The 19,380-nt window shown below is 41.3% G+C and overlaps 1 protein-coding gene across 4 annotated transcripts in view; it reads right to left on the bottom strand.

The window, feature by feature from the left end:
* LOC126486149 (DDB1- and CUL4-associated factor 6-like) overlaps positions 1-19,380 on the bottom strand; it is a 227,199-nt gene that overhangs the window by 138,779 nt on the left and 69,040 nt on the right. For all 4 annotated transcript variants that reach the window (XM_050108930.1, XM_050108929.1, XM_050108927.1 and 1 more), the window contains exon 7: positions 9,502-9,664. In XM_050108930.1, coding sequence (XP_049964887.1) covers positions 9,502-9,664 — 163 coding nt within the window. The remainder of the gene's footprint in view (positions 1-9,501; positions 9,665-19,380) is intronic.

Below are 19,380 nucleotides of genomic sequence, written 5' to 3'. Positions count from 1 at the left end.
GTGTGCACTGCTATGAAACTTTATGGCAGATTAAAATTACATACCGGACCAGAAATCGAACACTGTACCTTTGCCATGTCATTGCCCTACTGCTCTTCCATTATCTATTCTTCAGTGAAGACAGCTTTTCTTTTTCACACAATTTTCACCACAGTATGAGATTTTTGTTAAATGCGTATTTCAAGAGTAGTGGATTCAACAAGTATTTTGTAGAACACTGATTTTGATTTGTACACCAAAAACAAAGAGATTTTTTTAGTTTGAATTTACACTGACTTTGGTAAAACCATCAGCTTGATTAAATCTATCCAATTAAGTTTTCCTCTGCTGCTATTTCACTAGTAATACTAGTAGCATTAGTGGTGGTGGTGGTAGTAGCAGCAGCAGCAGCAGCAGCAGCAGTAGTAGTAGTAGTAGTAGTAGTACCAATAGCAGCAATGGATTTGTCTTGCTCTTCTGGCAACTGCTATCAACAATGTAAATGTTGGCCACAATGTAACTAAATTTCTTTCGTGCAGATACAGAAGTGGTAATGACTGGTTCTCCTGCTAAATGCCTGTACTGAACACTGTTTTTAACCAGTTTATCAACCAACATCCACACAATAAATCAGTAACCTCGGAATGCTTATTTCCGTAAAAGTGATTTTGCAGCTGTTTGCATGCCAGAATATCATGCTAAAGTAAAAGTCTTCTGTTTAAAACAGTTATAAACAATTAATTAATTTAATTAATAAATTAACTGCAAGTGGCTCAACAGCCAGCACACAGAAGGGGTGAAACAAGAACTACCAAATGTATGCAACAGCTTTTACAAAAACCAGCATTCTGTCCAAACTGATGTTTTTGCACAGACAATAGTTAGTTAACTGATTCAGGAGGCACTTAATAGGAGGACCTATAACCACAGATGTTCCTCCCTCAGACATTCAGTTACTTATGGATCCCTACATGATTGTATTGATGCTGATGTCAATAATTTCAAGCATTTATCATTCTAATAGAAACACCTATAATACAAACTGTATTTATAACTACATTTTCATTTAAAACTTAGATCTAGTGGAGTGACTAAAAACTAATGTGTCTCAAGAGTACCAGCCCCTGTCAATCAGAGTAATGCAAAGAACAAAAGGAACACAATGTAATCTACCAATCGAAACATCAAACATTGCTTGCAAAATGTATTTAAGCTATTTTATAAATAAAAATAACCTAAGTGGTGTCCTAATATGCACAAATATAATATCAACTGAGGAATGTGAAAAATTGCATATCGTTTCCATCAAGGATGGATTTCTACGTATCTGCCTTTATTAATCAATGTTAATGACCTCCAATGATACTTTAGTAACCAGGCAAAGATGTGTTGGCCACTGATGTAAACATTCTGGTCGCATTCTAACTTTGCACAACAGAATTTAAAAAATTAAATAAAAGATAGAAAGGTGTACAAACGGTTTCAATTAACACATTTCATTAATTTCAGATTGTGAATAATAATAGAAAAGGTTATGAAAATTAGGTTACCCATACACAAATACCTTAGATACTGATACAACTCAGTTTTAAAGAGATTAAAGTATGTATCACTGTCCCAACAATCAAGTAAACCACTGCATGTCACAGTAAAAGAATGTTTCATCAATTATGAAGTCATTAGAGACAGGTAAGTTCCTACAAAAATTTATTTATTAAAAACAGTGGCTGGCAGCTGTTTTTTCTTTTTAACTTTTTATAAGAATTAACATGTACCTCTAAATACCCATGCTCTTACCATGTAAATTTTCAATAAAATAGTGCCAGTATGGTAAGGAAAGCTTTTGTGAAATGTAATTTAGGAGTAATGTAACTCCATAACCAGATCCAGAGGGTTCGCAGTCCCAACTGGCTGCTGTATGATCCTCTGCCATATGACATCATTCAGAGGTAGTATGGAGGAGCATGGGGTCAGCACACCACTCACCCAACATCTGTCACCTTTCCAGATGTTGGAGTTGCTACATCTTATTTAACCCTTTTGCAGGCATATTTTTTGTAGCAACTCAGCAAAGATTTTTTTCTACCCTATTACAATTGTGATCAAATGACTATATCTGTTTCTTGATAATTTTATTATTGTGATTTAAGAGCAAACACTATGGTGGTACATATATAATCAAGGAACTTTTTTGAGGTATTAAAACTATGGTGGAAAATTGGTTTCACACTTCCCTTTTGTCAGCTGTGTTGCCATTACATGTAAAGAAATAATGAACAGTGATTTTTGTTTTCATTTTATGTTTCCTTTTACTTTATTTAACAAATACTGTTTACCGATAATAAAATTTACTTACCACAATGTACAAACAATCCTCGAAACTTTACCATGCAATAAAGGTATGAGCTGATCTATGTCACATTTAGCCCCCTTAAACATCCCAACAACCACCACCACCATCTACGTCACAATAATGTATACTGCATACATGAAGCAATGCATTCCGATAACAGTAATGATCCCACAACAAACAGAAATTGATTGTTGTAGCAGTTTTCAAACACCTGGTGCAGTGTACTACCACAAGATACCATACTTGGACAGAGGTGGTAACACATATTCCCAAAAGCTTTGGGATACCCATAAGTTGGTCGTAAATATGCTTTCCGAGGACCACAAATGACAGATTAATTTTGTGGGTAAGTCTACTTCCCAAGCCACTTTCAGAAACTACTTTGGTCGTGACCATATTTCCCAAGAACCATTAAAACACCATTGTTTGGTGGGATATATACCTCCCATAGTCCTGAAGGCTATATTTCACAACAAGTAGAAACAACAGCTGGTGCAGGAGACTGCCACTAGATGCCGGGAGTGTACAGAAGTGGTAACACATATAAATTTAGTGGGAAGTATATACCCCACGACCTGTGAAAGGGTTAAGTAGTTCCTCAATACGCATCATGAGGCTGAGAGGACCCCGTTCCACTCCACACACCAAGGAAACAAATCCCTGGTAGCACCAGGAATTGAACCTGGGTCCTTTGCACAGCAGTCACACATGCCGACTACTCAGCTAAGACTGGGGCGAAGGGTCGAACGGGTATGGTAGGAGAAGGCAGAATCCAGGTGGAAAGTGCGAGGGAAGGTTGGGGAAGACTGGCTGACAGCTTGGGGGAAGGCAGTAGGTGTATGGGATAAGAATGCAACACGAGGGCCCTGGAGCCAACGAAATTATGCAGTGTTTGATGACTATGACATGGCACGATGGGTTGGGAGGGGTAAAAAGGAGGAATGGGAGACTGTTGGGTAAAGATGAGGGTGTAGTAGTTATCAGATACCGAGGTCAGGAGAATTATGGGAATGAAGGTTCTGTTAGGAGGATAGAAGGAGCCAGTGAGTTCCTGCAGTGCAGACCACCAATGTAAGGCAATGATAGGGGATGACAGAACAAAGGATGGGAAGACTGTTGGGTAAGATGCTGGTGTGGGTGTGGGGTGCGTTATCCAAGTCTGAGACCAGGAGAACTATGGGAATGAAGATAGTGTTGCAAGAAAAACTTCCATCTATGTAGTTCGCAAAATTCGGTGCTGCGGAGGAGACTCTAGAAGGCATGGTTGTGAAACAAGTCACTGAATTCGAGCACGTTGTACTCAGCAATGTGTTCTGCAAGTGTTTGCTCAAATCTGCTCTTGGCCACTATGTAGTGGTGGCCACACGTTCCAGTGGTCAGTTGGTTGGTGGTAATGTTGGCATAAAATGCTGTCCAAAAATTGTTGCACAGCTGGTATATCATATGGCTGCTTTCAAACACAGCCTTGTCTACGATGGAATAGGACAAGCCTGTAATAGTACTAGACGATGTGCTGGGTTATGAAACAGGGCAGATCTTGCACCTTGGTCTTCCATAGGGAAATGGTCCATGTGGCAAGGAGTTGGGAGTGAGTAGACCAGGGTCTTGGGTAGATTCAGTGTGTGTGTGTGTGTGTGGGGGGGAGTGCCACTTTAGGAGGGGAACGAAGTATTGTGGGCAGGAAAATCATTTCCATACATGGATCCCCTGAGACCTGGTGAAGGACATGGCTCAGATACTATAGTCCATACTTGTCTTGGGAGATGAGGGAGGTGCTCCTCTGCAGCTGGTTGTACAGGGTGGTGGAAATATTAAACGTGTGTGATTGTGATGAAGAGTGGACCACAATGTGGGGTGGGAGGTTGAATACCACTTTAGGAGAGACGGAAAGGACTGTGAGTGGAATACCTTTCAGTCCCATACATGATGAAGGATCCTTGAAGCCTCGTGAAGGAAATGGTTCAGATTCTCCAGTTTGTCATTATATTGGGAAATGAGGGAAGTGCTCCTATGCCTGTCTGTGAAGGCCTTAGTAAGATCTTCAGCATACTGAATACAACAACTCTCTCCACAGCAGATACGCTCTACACAATTGGCCAGGATACATGGGAGGGATTTTTTGGTGTGGACGGGACTAAAGCTGTCAAAATGTGGATATTGTTGATGGTTACTGGCCTTCGTATGGACAGCGGTATGGACAGAAACAATAGAATCATGGAGATCAACTGCAAGGAAAGAGGACATGGTGAAGATAATAGGAGAGAAAGTGTTGAGGCTGAAGATTGTTTGGGCCTGGGTCCAGATCATGACGAGGTCACAAGAGGTCTGGAGTGTTTGGTGACTAGGGACGTTTCTTCTCGCTACCACTTACCAGACTGGCATAGGAGGGTGCCATGTGGATGTCCCCATGGCTGTGCCACAGATTTATTTGTATACCTTACCTCATACAAAAATTAGTTATGCATGATGATACAGTTGGTTAGATGTATAAAGGATGTGGTACTGGGTTTATAACAGGAAGGGTTTTGAGAGACATAGTGTTCCATAGCAGCAAGGCCTTGGGCATGGGGAATGTTGATGTATAGGATGATGGCAACAAATGAGATAGGATGATGACATAAATAGAGATGTGAAGAGATCCAAGTGGTAACGGGTTTGGGAATGGGCAAGAATCAGTGAAGGAAGTGGTTCCCATGTTTAATATGAGAGGGTAAGCTACAAGAGATTGGTTGGGGGTGTTGGTTGGTTTGTGGGATTAAAGAGACCAGACTGCTACGGTCATCGGTCGGGGTGTTGGTCAATAATATCAAAGTTTCTTTCAGTGTGAACAAGGTAACCAACTACAATGGAGTGTCGAAGGTTGTTGGGTTTATGGATTTTGGAAGATACATAGAAGGTAGGAAGGTAGGTCTGTATGTGAGGGGAGGAGGGGGGGGGGTTAAGAGGAAGATGGATTCCAGGGAAAGCTGTTCAGATTTGAGTTGAAGTTGTTGGACTGGAGGTTATGCTGGACTCCTGGAATGGGGTCACTATGGTAGAGCCTGTAGTAGGAGGAATCAGATAGTTGGCTGATGCCCTCTGTCACAGAGACATTGATTCACCATGACAGTGGTGTCTTCATACACAGGCAGGGTGATTAAATCAAGGTCTGACTTGAGACTGCAGATGGCTGTTCTTTCTTCTGTTGAGATATTTGTGTTCTTGGGAAGGGACACGGAGAAGGATGGTTACGTCAGGTTCTAGGGAATGAGTTCGTGGAAACTAAGCTGCTGGTGATTAGTTGGGACAGGGGGAGAGTCACAGTTGGATGGTGGTACGAACTGGGAGACGGAAGGTTCGAAGTTGGAATTATCTACATTCTGTATGCTTCCCAAAATCCATAAATCAAACAATCCTGGATGCCATGTTATAGCCGGATACTGTATTCCCCTTAAGAATCTCCACTCTTGTCGACCACCATCTCCAGCCAACTGCTCATAACCTAGTCGCTCATATCAAATATATGAATTACTTCTTTCGTACCACATGGATCCCTACTCATCAATACTGATGCCATGTCCCCAAACAAAAGCATTACCCATGGCCACCTCCTTAGACAACAACATTCTCTATGCTGATGGCCTTGCCACTATCACACACTACCTTTCGCAACACACTTGCACCTCTAAACCCACTACCTCAATCCTTACTCACCTAAGGAATTACATCACCACAAATGAATGATTCTCCTTTGAGGAGAAGATATATAAACAAACCTGCAGCATGGCCGTGGGCAGACATGCATGGCAGTCCCCTATGCCAATCTGTTTTTAGCCCATATAGAAGAAATATTCCTAGCCTCCCAACAACCCAAAGTCCTTGCCTGGTTCAGGCTCATTGATGATATCTTCACAATCTGAACCCAGGCCCAAGACATCTTCACTCCTCCGCAGTCTCAGCAACTTCCTCACATTATCTTCACTTGGTCCTCTCCAGCTCAATGTGTCACCTTCATGGACAACGAATACCTCTTTCATGGCTTACTCCACATTGCCATCCATATGAAGCCCGCACAGAATCAACAGTACCTGCATTTTGACAGCTGTCATCCCAGCCACACCACAAAATTGCTCCTGTGTGCCCTGGCCATGTTATAGCTGGTTACTGTACTCCCGCTGAAAGAATCTCCACTCTTGTTGATAACCATCTCCAAAAGCAGTGAAAAGAATTTCCTTCTACAGTATGTTAAAGTTCCCAAAAAGGCATGCCCTGAAAGAACTGCCCTACAAACCTAGTTCACCTACAGATTTCCCAATGTTATCCCAAATGGAGCAAATGAACCATGTCCTTCAAAAGCATTTTGATTATCTAAATTGGTGTTCTGCCAGCCACCCTATGCCCCTCTAACTCCTGATCACTTGCTACGCAAGTCATATCCCTATGGAAGACCTAGGTGCAAACTTGCCCAATTCTACACCCTGCACATCCTACTGCAGTCCTGTCTCTGGCTTATCCTAACTCATTGGAGACAGGGCCACCTGCGACAGCAGCCATATCATATACCAGTTCTGCTGAAGTTTCCGCACAGCATTTTATGTTGGCATGAACACCAACTAGCTATCCACCAGAACAAATGTCCACCACCAAACTCTAGCGAAGAGTAGTGTTGAGCAGCCAGTGGCAAAACACATTGCTGAGTAGGACATGCTCGAGTTCAATGGCTGTTTCACAAACCTACGCCATCTGGATGCTCTTCCCAGCACCAGATTTTCTGAACTATGTAGATGGGAGATATTCTTGCAACACAACCTCCAGTCTCATATTTATTCTGGCCTTAGCCTTTGCTCAACCACTGCATCCACACTCACACTCTTAGTCAACACTCTCCTCTTCCTCCTTTCTGTCACCACTATCCTTTGTCCCATGTCATAGTCTTCACTGCATGAACTCGCTGGTTCCATTGCTTGTGTATTGCATTCCTACCCTCAAACCTCCTCCCTTCCTCTCTTTGAGCGATCACCCTTTAGCTATTTTCTCCCTCCACATAACCCACCTAACACAACCACTCACCACAGTCAACCTGCCAAATTGCAGCTCCAGCATTGTGTTCAGCTGGTACAATGTAGTTATACTGGTGTGTGTGTGTGTGTGTGTGTGTGTGTGTGTGTGTGTGTGTGTGTGTCCATCCGTCCACCTGCCCACCTGCCCATGCATGCATGTTTGTGTCCGTGTCCATGGTTGTTCGCAGGTATGCATGCAAGTGTATGACTGTGTACTCCAGCTCGTTAAAGGATTTGTCCAAAAGCTAGCTGACTGCACACTTTGACTATTCATTCAGTACCTGATTAAGATGATAAGATGACAGGCATATTGTTTTAAACTGGCACACCAACTTTTCACAAGTTAAAAACAGCAATCTTCAGATGAAGACACTGAAATGATCGTATGGCATTATTGGCTGGGAGACCACACCCCATCTGGGGTTGCTCAGCTGCCCACTGCAAGTCTCTCTATTTGACACTACTTCGGCAACTTGTATATCTTTGTGATGAAGGTGAGATGAAATAATTAAGACAACACAAACACTCAGTTCCCAAGGGATCCTATGGTGTAGAGCCAGCAATGCTAACCAGTAGAAAATGAGCTGAAGATGTTAAAGACTTTCTTACATTAAAATGTCTATTCAGGATTAAAAACAGACATTCAGAATAAAATGAAATATGAAAATAGGTACTATCCTTGAGAGTTCCCTGCCCAGTACTTGAATGCTGAAACAGTCGGCCTCAGTAAAGAATCTTTGTGAGCTATTATGCTGTAGTCAACAAGTCATCTATAATTTTATATTTTATATCTCCAACAATAATATGTACAATTTGAAAGAGTAGATCACCTTGGCTTCTATCTTTATAAATCAGAAGATGTCCTTTGAGGCTGAAACTGGTTATCTTCACTTAAATTAATGAGCCACTATGTAGAAAATAATCAGTTTATGCATCTGAGTAACTGACTGATTGCCATTACGGTCATGGAAAATATCTAACAATGTAAATGATACAAATATGGTGATTTCAAGATGGAGTACTGCAACATTCTTTGCTTTTATATACAACTGCTGATCTCTCTCTCTCCCTCTCTCTCTCTCTCTCTCTCTCTCTCTCTCTCTCTCTCTCTCTCTGGTTATCTTGGGTGTAATGCATCTACTTATCTCTTGGTACCTTGATAATAACCATTTTATCATCACAAATAGGATAATATAAAGAGCAAATAGTCTTAATACACAGTCATGAATGATTACATAACAAGAGAAGCAAACATTTTGCCAAATGTTCACATTCGATCTATTAAATAACTATGTTTTCTACAGTCAGATTTTCTTTTTAATGCAGTTTTTGCATACATTAATTCCAATCATTATTCTAATGTAGTTTGCTTTTGTGCACTAGACAACAGATCTCCAGCCTAAATTAAATTACAGCCAATCGTCATGGCCTCCTCTTGTTTTCAATCTTTTGTTTTCTCTGCCATTCCTGAATCCAGTCAGTGTTGCATGAATATTTTATTACACACTAGCCCAGCCTTCTTAAGTCACAGAGTTTCTCGATACAACACACTAGCTATAAACTAATGCTTTTTATATGCCACTGACAGTTCAACAGCAATCTTGTATTCAAGACAGTTTCATGATATGTTAGTCATTGTAACACTTTTACAGATCATTACTACTGCTGTCAACAGGTTACTGCCTTATCGTACAATTGTCACAAACCTTCTTTGCGCCTGTATGCAGTTCTCATAAACAAATCACAGTGACCACCGACTGACTTCAGTCTTCCTCTGTTTATACATTATACTGGCACTCCTTGCTACTAGTATTTTATCCATTTTTTGCCCTGCTGGATAGGATGCAACAAAGTCATTCTTCTGACATACTCAGGAGAAAGTTAAACATGACTTGCAATTTTGTACAAGTTCTGACTACATACAACACAACTGCAGTACATGTTTAAACAGCTATCTACAATAATCTGTACTATCCACATTTAGTCTACGAAGATATTACATAGTTGTCTCAAAGGTCCTTTATTTACCTATTCAACATGTAAGCAAACTTTTTCAATGATTTCTGTGTATGTTATACATTTCTGCTACATGCAAGCATTATACCTGCATGCAGTATCACTGATGTTTACCTCCACGGCGACCACCTTCTCTTTCCGGTCGAGCATCTGGTCCAGTATCAGACCAGTCGCCTCTTAGACGAAGTCGCCGTACTGGTGGTGGAGAGCGCTGAATAGGTTTTTTCCCCTTCTCTGAACATGGTGGGGTGGATTTTAGTGTGGACCCTCCCTGCTCCTGTGCCAATCAACAGAAAGCCTTAGAGTAACATACATTAAATTGTCACTAGAAAGCAAAGTATGTTAACTGATAATATCTATTAAAACTGAAGAAAAAATTTCCCCTAGGCAATAGCTTGCAGGAACATAAACCAAATTTCAGCTTCCTGCAATGGACTGTTCCTCTGCTATAGTAAAAAAAAGAGTAAGTTTGGGAGGAAGGAAGATGTGTGACAGTGGCATAAAATCCACTTGAGGGTTTTTGTACTGACCACAGACAGTCCACTTACTTCCAAGGGATACATTCAAGATGCCAAATACTGAATTTGTGATATCTGTTTCACAATTCTAATCAAGTGAAATCATATCATAAACAAATTTAACATCATTGTTATTGTAGTGTTGTTGAAGTCAATCAAAGTAATCTTCCACTATACTAAAAAGTTTTTAAATGTTGGCATGGTCACCTGAAAGCATGTAGAGAAAGAAGATTGAGTCACTTCACAGATGACTGTTTAAGTGGTGACTAATAACATGTTTGATGACACAATACCCATATTACAATTTTTAAGAAGTGAAAGTATATTTAAAGTAAGTGGAAGTGACAATGTAACTAGACAAGCTTTTACATAATAAGGGATTATTTTGTCTGTCGCAAGGGCTTTTTCCTAAAAATTCTTGAGATTTCCAAAATTTTGAAATTAAAGTATACACAAACTATTTTTACTTTACTTTTCTTTTTCTATTATTCTGGTGTAATTTGCATTCTTTGGTGAGAAGCTGATTCTTGTGTATTTCATAGCATGAGGGCTGTGTTGATGAACCAGTTTTTCACTTGAAATTTTTTGAGGAGTTATAACACATACTAGCTGACCTTGACAGTTTCAATTTTGGAAGAAACAGACCAAAAACTGTTTGATGTTGAGACAGCATTCGAGGGGGAGGACTCATAGTGAGTGGATGTGCTACGTTCACTGCTGCAATTCTTCTTCTTCTGCTGCTGCTGAATGCACTATGCTTTGATGTGGAGCTGCAAAATTGTCTCTTTGCGCTATGTTCCATGGTGCAGCAAGACTGTCGTGTGTAACATGCGCAGGCTTTTGCGCGGCGTCGTAAACTGTCATGTAGAGGAAGTTGGATTGGTCCCTTTGTGGTGCAGCTGCTGCCAGTCTACTGGTAGCACAGTGTCTGTGAGACCAAGCTGTCTTGTTCTGCAATTGACTGAAATTCTGCCATCGTGTTTCAGACAGAAACTGACGCATGGCATCTTCCCTGCTCCTCCATGGCTTGTGGTTACCTGCGTATAGTCTGTGCTAGGGCTGGTACTGCTCAAGGAGATCTACAGTTCCAACGAATGAACAATCAGCACCCCTTGGGAGTGACAGTCTGGCTTCAGAATCTGCTAAACGCACGTTGGATACACACAAAGCCCCAACCTACTGTGGCACCCAGTCTCTGGGCTCCTGCAGCCAACCCAATACAGGCATCACCAAAGCAAAATCACATACACATGAAAAGGACATTAAGTCAGTACCTAAGGGTCTAGGCCCAAGTTGGCTCGCTGAGGAAGAGGTCCCGCAGGACATAATATGGAAATAGGAGTTGGAACCATAGTCACCAAAGTCCCTACCTCAAAGAACTTTGCCCTCACTGCAAATGCAAGGACAGAAGTAACTGCGGATTTACAAAACAACACCCAGCCCTCGTCATTAGGTACGCTACAAGTAAATCAGAAACATGACAAAATACCATCTGTCATCGCACCATCCACAAAGGGGTGATAAAAAACATCAAGGAAATTGCCCCATACTTAAAAGGCAGTCTCAACACATCGTCTGCAGCACTCCCATAAAATTTCAACCATCCAGCACTCCAAACTACAAATACCCGTGTGACTACTTCACAGTGAACAAAGTACCGTATCACACATATTCCAGAACCAAAAAGGAGACGTACAAAGTAGTCTTTAAAGGTCTATCAAGGGATACAGACCCTGAAGAAATAAAAGTAGAACTCGTCTTCCACAAATTCAAAGCTATACAAAATTATACAGGCAAACTGCAAACAAAACCCACAGACCCTGAGAAGCCCACTGAAGGCCACATAAAGTGCATGTCCTTCAAGATCAACCTCCACCCTAATCAAACAAACAGATTTAAATAAAACTGAATACTTCATGCACTATAAGCTGAGCATGAGAAGTATAGCTGGCCTGAAAGCCCTGTTCAATGCCGTCAGTGCCAGCAGCTCTTCCACACTGCTGAACAATGTCACCACCCCCCAAAATGTGTCAATTGTGCAGGGCCACACTTGTTCAGCACATGTAAAAAGACCCCTCAAACAATGGCAAAATGCGCCCTGTGTAATGACAGGTACCCAACTAATTACAGTATATGTCCCACTAGACATAAATTGATGGCGAGGAATCCCCCACGCACTGCTACCACAGTTGCGAGAGAAGCCGCTAGCTCTGCCGTCGCCAGCAGCAGGAAACAGAATGTGCCCGTGCCAGCGTCATTCCCTGTGCTTCCCTCTCCTTATGCCCCGATTGCAGCCACTGCCAGGGTGTCACCACCACCACCACTTCATCCTACTGTCCCAGAACAAAACCAGCTGACAGACACCCCGCAACAGCAGTCGTCCACTGATGTTCAGCCACAGATGCCGTTCAATATACTGGGTGAACTTTGCAAGTTACTCCTGCTGTTCATGGGTTTTGGCCTAAAAAACATTAAAACTATGTTTAAGGGTACCATGGCAAAATTCAGAGCTGTGCCTGATGACCCAAGCAAAATCATGGTTCTTGCAGAAGGGGCAATGACATTGCCAGACACAATTAATGGATCCCCATAGATCCAAAAATTTTAAACTGGAACACGAATGGCACAAAATCCAGGAAAGTAATACTTGACTTTCTGGAATGGCATGCCATTGAAATTGTGTGTCTTACAGAAACCCACCACAAATCAGAAGACCGCTTCGTCATTTGAAATTACTCTGTCCACAGAGACGACTGCGTGGACTGCCCCGAGCAGCAGTTCTAATAAAAGGCAGAAAGTTTTTCTGTATACTGGAACCACCATAGACATAAAGTATAGTGGCTGTCGGTGTTGAAATTAAACTATGGCAACACCTATGGCACATTATTTCAGCATACCACCTCTCCCCGCTCTTCCACCATCCAAGAATAGGGCTTTCAGGTGATGCTGGGTACTGGCGTGCATGTGGTTGTAGGAGGGGACCTAAATTTCAGGCATAGGACCTGGGGCTGCTGCACAAAGAACACAATTGGTAAGAGGCTGTTTAGCCTCGTTGAGAGGTGTGCTGCTCTATGCATCATTGCACCTGATGAGCCTACACAAATTCCCACAGACGCACACAAAAATGCAGGTATTCTGGGCATTTTTGTAGCAATAAACTTGGATCTCAATGAGACAGCCACAGTACACAGTGAACTGAACTCCAACCACAGTCTAGTCATTCTGGAATTAGCCAGTGCCAAAGACGATACCAGGAAGATGGCAAAAACACAGATAATAACAAACTGGGCCAAATACAACTATCTGGTGGGGGAACATGTGGAGGAAATTCCCCAATGGAAAAGCAAGAGCAGTAATCAGATGAGTGACTCAGATTATAAATACGAGCCCAACAACGGAATTTGCACCTGTTACCGAGCTGACAATAAGTGCCCTAGTCAAGCACCAGTGGAACCACAAAACCCCAGGCCCTGATCAAATCCATATCCCACTCCTGAAGCACCTTCCACCTCCTGCAATAACATACGTAGAAAGTGCATATAATGCCAACCTAAAATTGACATAGTTCCTCCACAGTGTGGAAAACTGCAGTCATCACTCTCTCCAAACCTAATAAAAACCTGCTCCTTCCCGAAAGCTATAGACCCGTCTCCTTACTCCCAGGCCTTGGCAAAATCCTTGAATTAATAATCCTAGTACCACTCCACAAATTCCTAACCGAAAACGGTACCCTGATGCCTGAGCAGTTTGGTTTCCATACTGAGCACTCCACCATCTAGCAATTTCTACACTTAGTTGGGTACATCTGTCTCCTCAGGGTGAAGAGAGAATCAATAGGAGAAGTATTCCTGGACATTGAAAAAGCATTTGACCATGTCTGGCATGATGGCCTTATTTACAAACTTGACCAATTATGTTGCCCAGAACATTTAATCAGGATCATCGATTTGTTTCTTACGAGGCACCAGTTTTTCATAAGAAACAGAACATGATTTAGCCAGACCCATCCAATTGCGGTAGGAGTACTGCAAGGTTCGGTCTTAGGCCCTGTTCTATACACTATTTACACAAACTACATACCCAAGCACACTGGTGGCGAAATAGCCTTATACACCAACAATACAGCCATATACAAGAGCAGCAGTAACCTTTCATTCATTCAGCATAAGTTGCAAGAACACCTAGACAAGATCATGCAATGGTGTAATAAATGAGAGGTGAAAATTAATACCACTAAATGCCAGGCCATTTACTTCACTACAAAATTTAAGCTTCCTAACTGGCTACACACGGTCAATGGATGAGACCTGCCCTGGCACGACTCAATCACATACCTGGGCCTCGAAACAGACAGATCTCACACATGGCGAAAACACATTAAAAAACCAGAATAAAGGTTGCACTCTCTTGTGTAGTTTTTATCCTCTCTTAAAGGGTGACAGATTGACCATGAAATGCCAACTCCTCCTTTGGCACCAGCTCATACTTCCAGTCATCCTGTATGGCTTGGAAGTGTGGTGTATGCTGCCAGACACCATCCTCCTAAAGCTCCAACATCTTGAGAATAAAGCCTTCCGTATTATCTCAACTATTTCTCAAACACACACATAAGAGACCTTTTAAACCAGCCCACTATCTGCGCAATCATTAAAGACAAATCAATAAAATTTTATGAAAAAACAAAATGTCTGAAGATGTCTGAAGATGGCCTTGTAAGCCGAAAACTGGTTAGCAATAAAAGTAATATTGTAGAACAAAAGCAAACTGTTGCTTTTCATTTATTATTATAATGTTGTTCTACCAAGAACTGCCGGAAGATTCTGTTAGTATGAAAAAACAAAGACATTGTCCCACCTCCTAATACGCCATTTAGGCAAAGAACCCTCCAAAACTCCACATAAATGTCAAAAACTAACACTTCCATGCCACTATGGGCAGTATCAACAGAAACAAACACTAACACAAACATTTACATTAAACACAAGCCCACATATCTCCAACCTTCATTTTTCTAAAAACCCCACGCACACTATGAAGTCAGTCAGATACAGCCCAGTGGCACTTCAAAATTCAAACCACACACACATTGCCTTGAGACAGCCTGGACTCCTCTTTCAGAATGACAATGGGCAGCAATCTTAAAATGGGGGCAAGTCACTGCTCTTTGCAAATGGCAAAGGCTGAATCTCACTATCGTTATTAGGCCAGCTTCATGACATGATGTGCCCTAGGTGAACAGCTGTTTTTCCCTCATTTTACGTAGTTTATAATATTCATAATTCAAGGTTTAAGCAATACCTGGTCAACTAAAGGGTGCTGAACTGATTGTGAACTATCAGGTTTCCATGATTAATGGTGTAATTTCGAGTGTATGGTTATGAATAAAACAGATCAACAACTCAGCCGTATACCCAAAACATACCATCCGCTTTAACATGATAGCGGTTTATAATTTTTAACAATAACGGAAATTCCTAGATGGTGCAATATGTAAAATATATGAAAGAGAACAACTCACTTATGGTGGATTGAAGCGTGAAGCACAGAAACACATAACAGAAGACAGCTTAACACTAGCTTTCAAGCATTCACTCTTTTTCTGGGAAAAAGTACACATGTTCACACACACATCTACACGACAGCCAAACACACACTGCCATGGCCACAGCAAGACTGATTATTAATACTTGATTATTGAAAGCAGTTGTCCGATCTGATGGAGGTGGAGACAGGATAGGGAAGGACACAAGGAAGGGATAGCGAGAAAGACGAAGGTTTTTGGACAGATTACTCCATGACTGCACAACAAGATGAAAAGAGAAAAGAGCATTGCACAAAAATAGATGCAGGAAGAGGGAGAGGGGCAATAAGAGAACCACAGAGGTATCTGTCCGAAGACCCACCTTTTCTTGTTATCCCCGCCTTTTGTACCTCCCTATCCCCTTCCCACCTCCATCAGATCAGGCAACCGCTATGAATTATCGAGTATCAATAATTAATCTTTACGATGCATAGGAGTGTGCATTTGGCTGTCTGTGTGGTTGTGTGTGGGAATGTGTGCACACACTGATGTGCCCTAGGTGAACAGCTGTGTTTCCCTTATTTTACGTAGTTTATAATATTCATAATTCAAGGTTTAAAAATTTTTGTGTTGCTGTTTGCATAAATATTAATTGAAAGAATGTTGTGTGACAACTTGTTAGCCTTTATCTGACTAGGGATGTATATACAAAGTTCAGTAGGCTTTGACATTTCTTATCATAACTTTTTATAATTGTGAATGTAATGTCAAAAATAATAGGAAGTTGTTCTCACAATTTTCTTCAGGATACTGGCTAAAAACATTAAAATCACAATGGCTCTAGGCAGTTGTTGACTAGTAGCCAGACAACCATCTGCTTGAATAATATCATGCTTCATCAAAGAAAAACTGCCATCAGCCAAACTTTTTGGATGAATGATTTATTCACCATAATTAGTTTCTGGCCTGGGCCCATCATCAGAAAGCAGCAAGGATTTCTTTTACAAATATTACATTTTGGATTTGAGGAAATTTATTTGAGAAATCCTTGCTCCATCTGACAATGGGCCCAGGCCCAAACTAATTCTACATACATCTACATCTACACTGTACTCTGCAAACCATCATATGGTGCATGGCAAAGGGTATTTTGTAACACTACTCCTCATTGCTTTTCCTGATCCACTTGCAAATGGAGAATGAGGAAAAAATGACTGTCTCTATGATTTCTTATTTCTGTAACCTTTTCTTCATTGTCTATACGCAAAATGTATGTGTGTGACAGTAGAACTGTTCTGCAGTCAGCCGCAAATGCTAGATCACTAAATTTTCTCAAAGGTGTTTTGTGGAAAGAACATACTCTTTCTTCCAGGGTTTGCAGGTTTGAATTCACAGAGCATTTCCATGATACTCACATGTTGATCAAACCAACCGGTAAAAAATCCAGCAGCATGTCTCTGAATTGCTTCGCTGTCTTCCTTTGATAGAACCTAGTGGGATCCTAAACACTTGAGCAGTAATCAAGAACGGTGGGACACACTAGTGCTCTATAGGCAGTCTCCTTTCACAAAAAGCTACTCTTTCCTAGAAGTATCCCAGTATCCCAAAGTCCACCATTCACCTTCCCTACTTCCAATATTGTGCAATCATTCCATTTAATATCGCTTTGCAACATTATGATATTTATTCAGTGAGACTGCGTCAAGTACTACTCACTACTACCGGATTGAGACATTACAGAATTGTTTTTCTGACTCATCTGCAGTAACTAAAATTCTGTCTATATTTATAGCAAGCTGCCATTCATCACACCAAGTAAAAAGTCTGTCGAAGTCATCCTGTACTCAATGATGACACTACACTGCGGTGTTACCAACAGTCACTGATTGCACTCACCCTGTTCATCACATTGTGGGTAGGCTACACAAACAGTTCTATCACACTTCCTTGGGGCACTCCTGACAATACCCTTGTCTCCAATGAATACTCGCTGCCTAGGACAATGTTCTGGGTTCTGCTACTTAACAAGTCTTTGAGCCACTCATGCACACTCAGGAACGCCGAAAATAGTACACCATGAAGGGAACATTGGATCAAAATGAAATGATACAGATGAGATAATTGCTTGATCCCAAAATCAAGACAAGTAAACAAGTATGATGAGTACAAGCAGACAAATGCAGTGCAACATCAATGATGCACTGGACCACCTTTTGCTGTAATACATGCTGCAACACATGCTGGCATTGTCTGATGCTGTCCTGAGGCAAACTGGCCCAAGAATCCTGAAAAGCCACTTCCAAATCATGTACGGAGTGACACGGCAACATCTGATGTTTCAGGTAGTCCATATTGTGGACGAGTTCCAGCAGCAGGTCAGCCATGTAAGAGTCTTAACACGACCTAGGAAGTCTTGAGCAACTCAAGCTGTATGTGAATGAGCATTATCTTGCTGGAAAAGTGGTTCTGGTAGGCCATGTTGGAAAGGTTTCGTATGGGGTTGAAGAATGTCATCAACATAGTACTGGACCATTACAGTTCCATGTACCACAATTAGAGAGGACCGGCCATAGTAGTCTTCACTGTGAGAAATGTCATCTAACTTGTCTACCTGGTGTTCTACGTCTACTAATGCCCTCCTCGAGTCAGTATGTGATCATTACGCGTATGACTCGTCCACCATATGCCATTTAAATAGGGTACTCTACTCAATTACAGTGCCACTGCAGGGCCTGTGGGCATGCGCACTCACACCATACTTGGACCATTTGCATATCGGATCTCACTGCATTTATCTGCAAAGTTTCGTGTTTGTACCTTTCTTCCCTCTGGGTGCGCTATTTTAAGTGTTCCTGAGTGTATCTATGAACCTATTCCATGTGCTTGGGCCTTCTTTAAGTGTAGTTATGGTGATATAAATAATTCATTCAAGAAGTGTGACTAGTTGCAAATCTTTCTTCAGTGTTATTTGGAAAACAGCTGCTGTGTTCTCAAACCATCATGGATAATATAATGGCTGTATTAGCTGTTCTGCAATTCATGCTAATCACTGCAGAAGTGTCTGGCACTACAGCCATGAAACAGTTAATGCAGCATTGGGGAGTAAAATATGTATGAAGTAGACTGTTGTCTAGCAGTGAATTGATCAAAACAGGTTACATACAATATGTGTGTGTGTGTGTGTGTGTGTGTTTTGTGCAATTTAGATTGCATAACAAGCAGAACAATTGACTTCTCCTCATTATTTTAAACGCATAATGTGATGTATTGTAGCCAAATAATCAAGACTGTTGCTCACAGCATAACATTTCAAAGCTCGGCAACACTGTGGTGTCACATACTCTGCTGCCTCACTCACAACACTCCTCCATAATGCCTTGATAACCAAACATGTATTACAGCCAAAAATGATAATACATAATTCTGCTAGAAGGCTTAAATTACTCTGATACTCTGAGAATATGTTAAACATTGTACTGTCAACAAGCGTTTCACATTGCATGCTGTATGGCACCCTGACTTTTAACATGGGAAATATAAATGTTTCATTAAGATAAATGTTTTCATCAAAACTGGAAAAGCATACACAAATGTCAGCATGCCTCACTGACATCAAATAGCACACTATCAGCATCTGAGTGAGTTCAAATGTTCAAATGAAGCAGAGAAGACTGTATCAAGCAAATTGTTTTGACATATTATGACAATGTTCGTCTTTCAGCTAATGAAATATGACAGCATGGCATGTTACCTGTCTACAAGACTACTGTCATCTATAGCTTTGAAACATTATGCTGTGAGCAACAGTCTTGTTTATTTGACTACAATACATCACATTATGCATTTAAAATAATGAGGAGAAGTCAATTGTTCTGCTTGTTATGTAATCTAAACTGCACAAAACACACACACACACACACACACACACACACACACACACACACACACACACAC

This window comes from Schistocerca serialis, chromosome 1 (genome assembly GCF_023864345.2).
Source record: "Schistocerca serialis cubense isolate TAMUIC-IGC-003099 chromosome 1, iqSchSeri2.2, whole genome shotgun sequence".
Classification (NCBI taxonomy): Eukaryota; Metazoa; Arthropoda; class Insecta; order Orthoptera; family Acrididae; genus Schistocerca; species Schistocerca serialis.
Note: the sequence above shows the minus strand (reverse complement) of the source record. Positions and strands in the feature narration are given on the sequence as shown.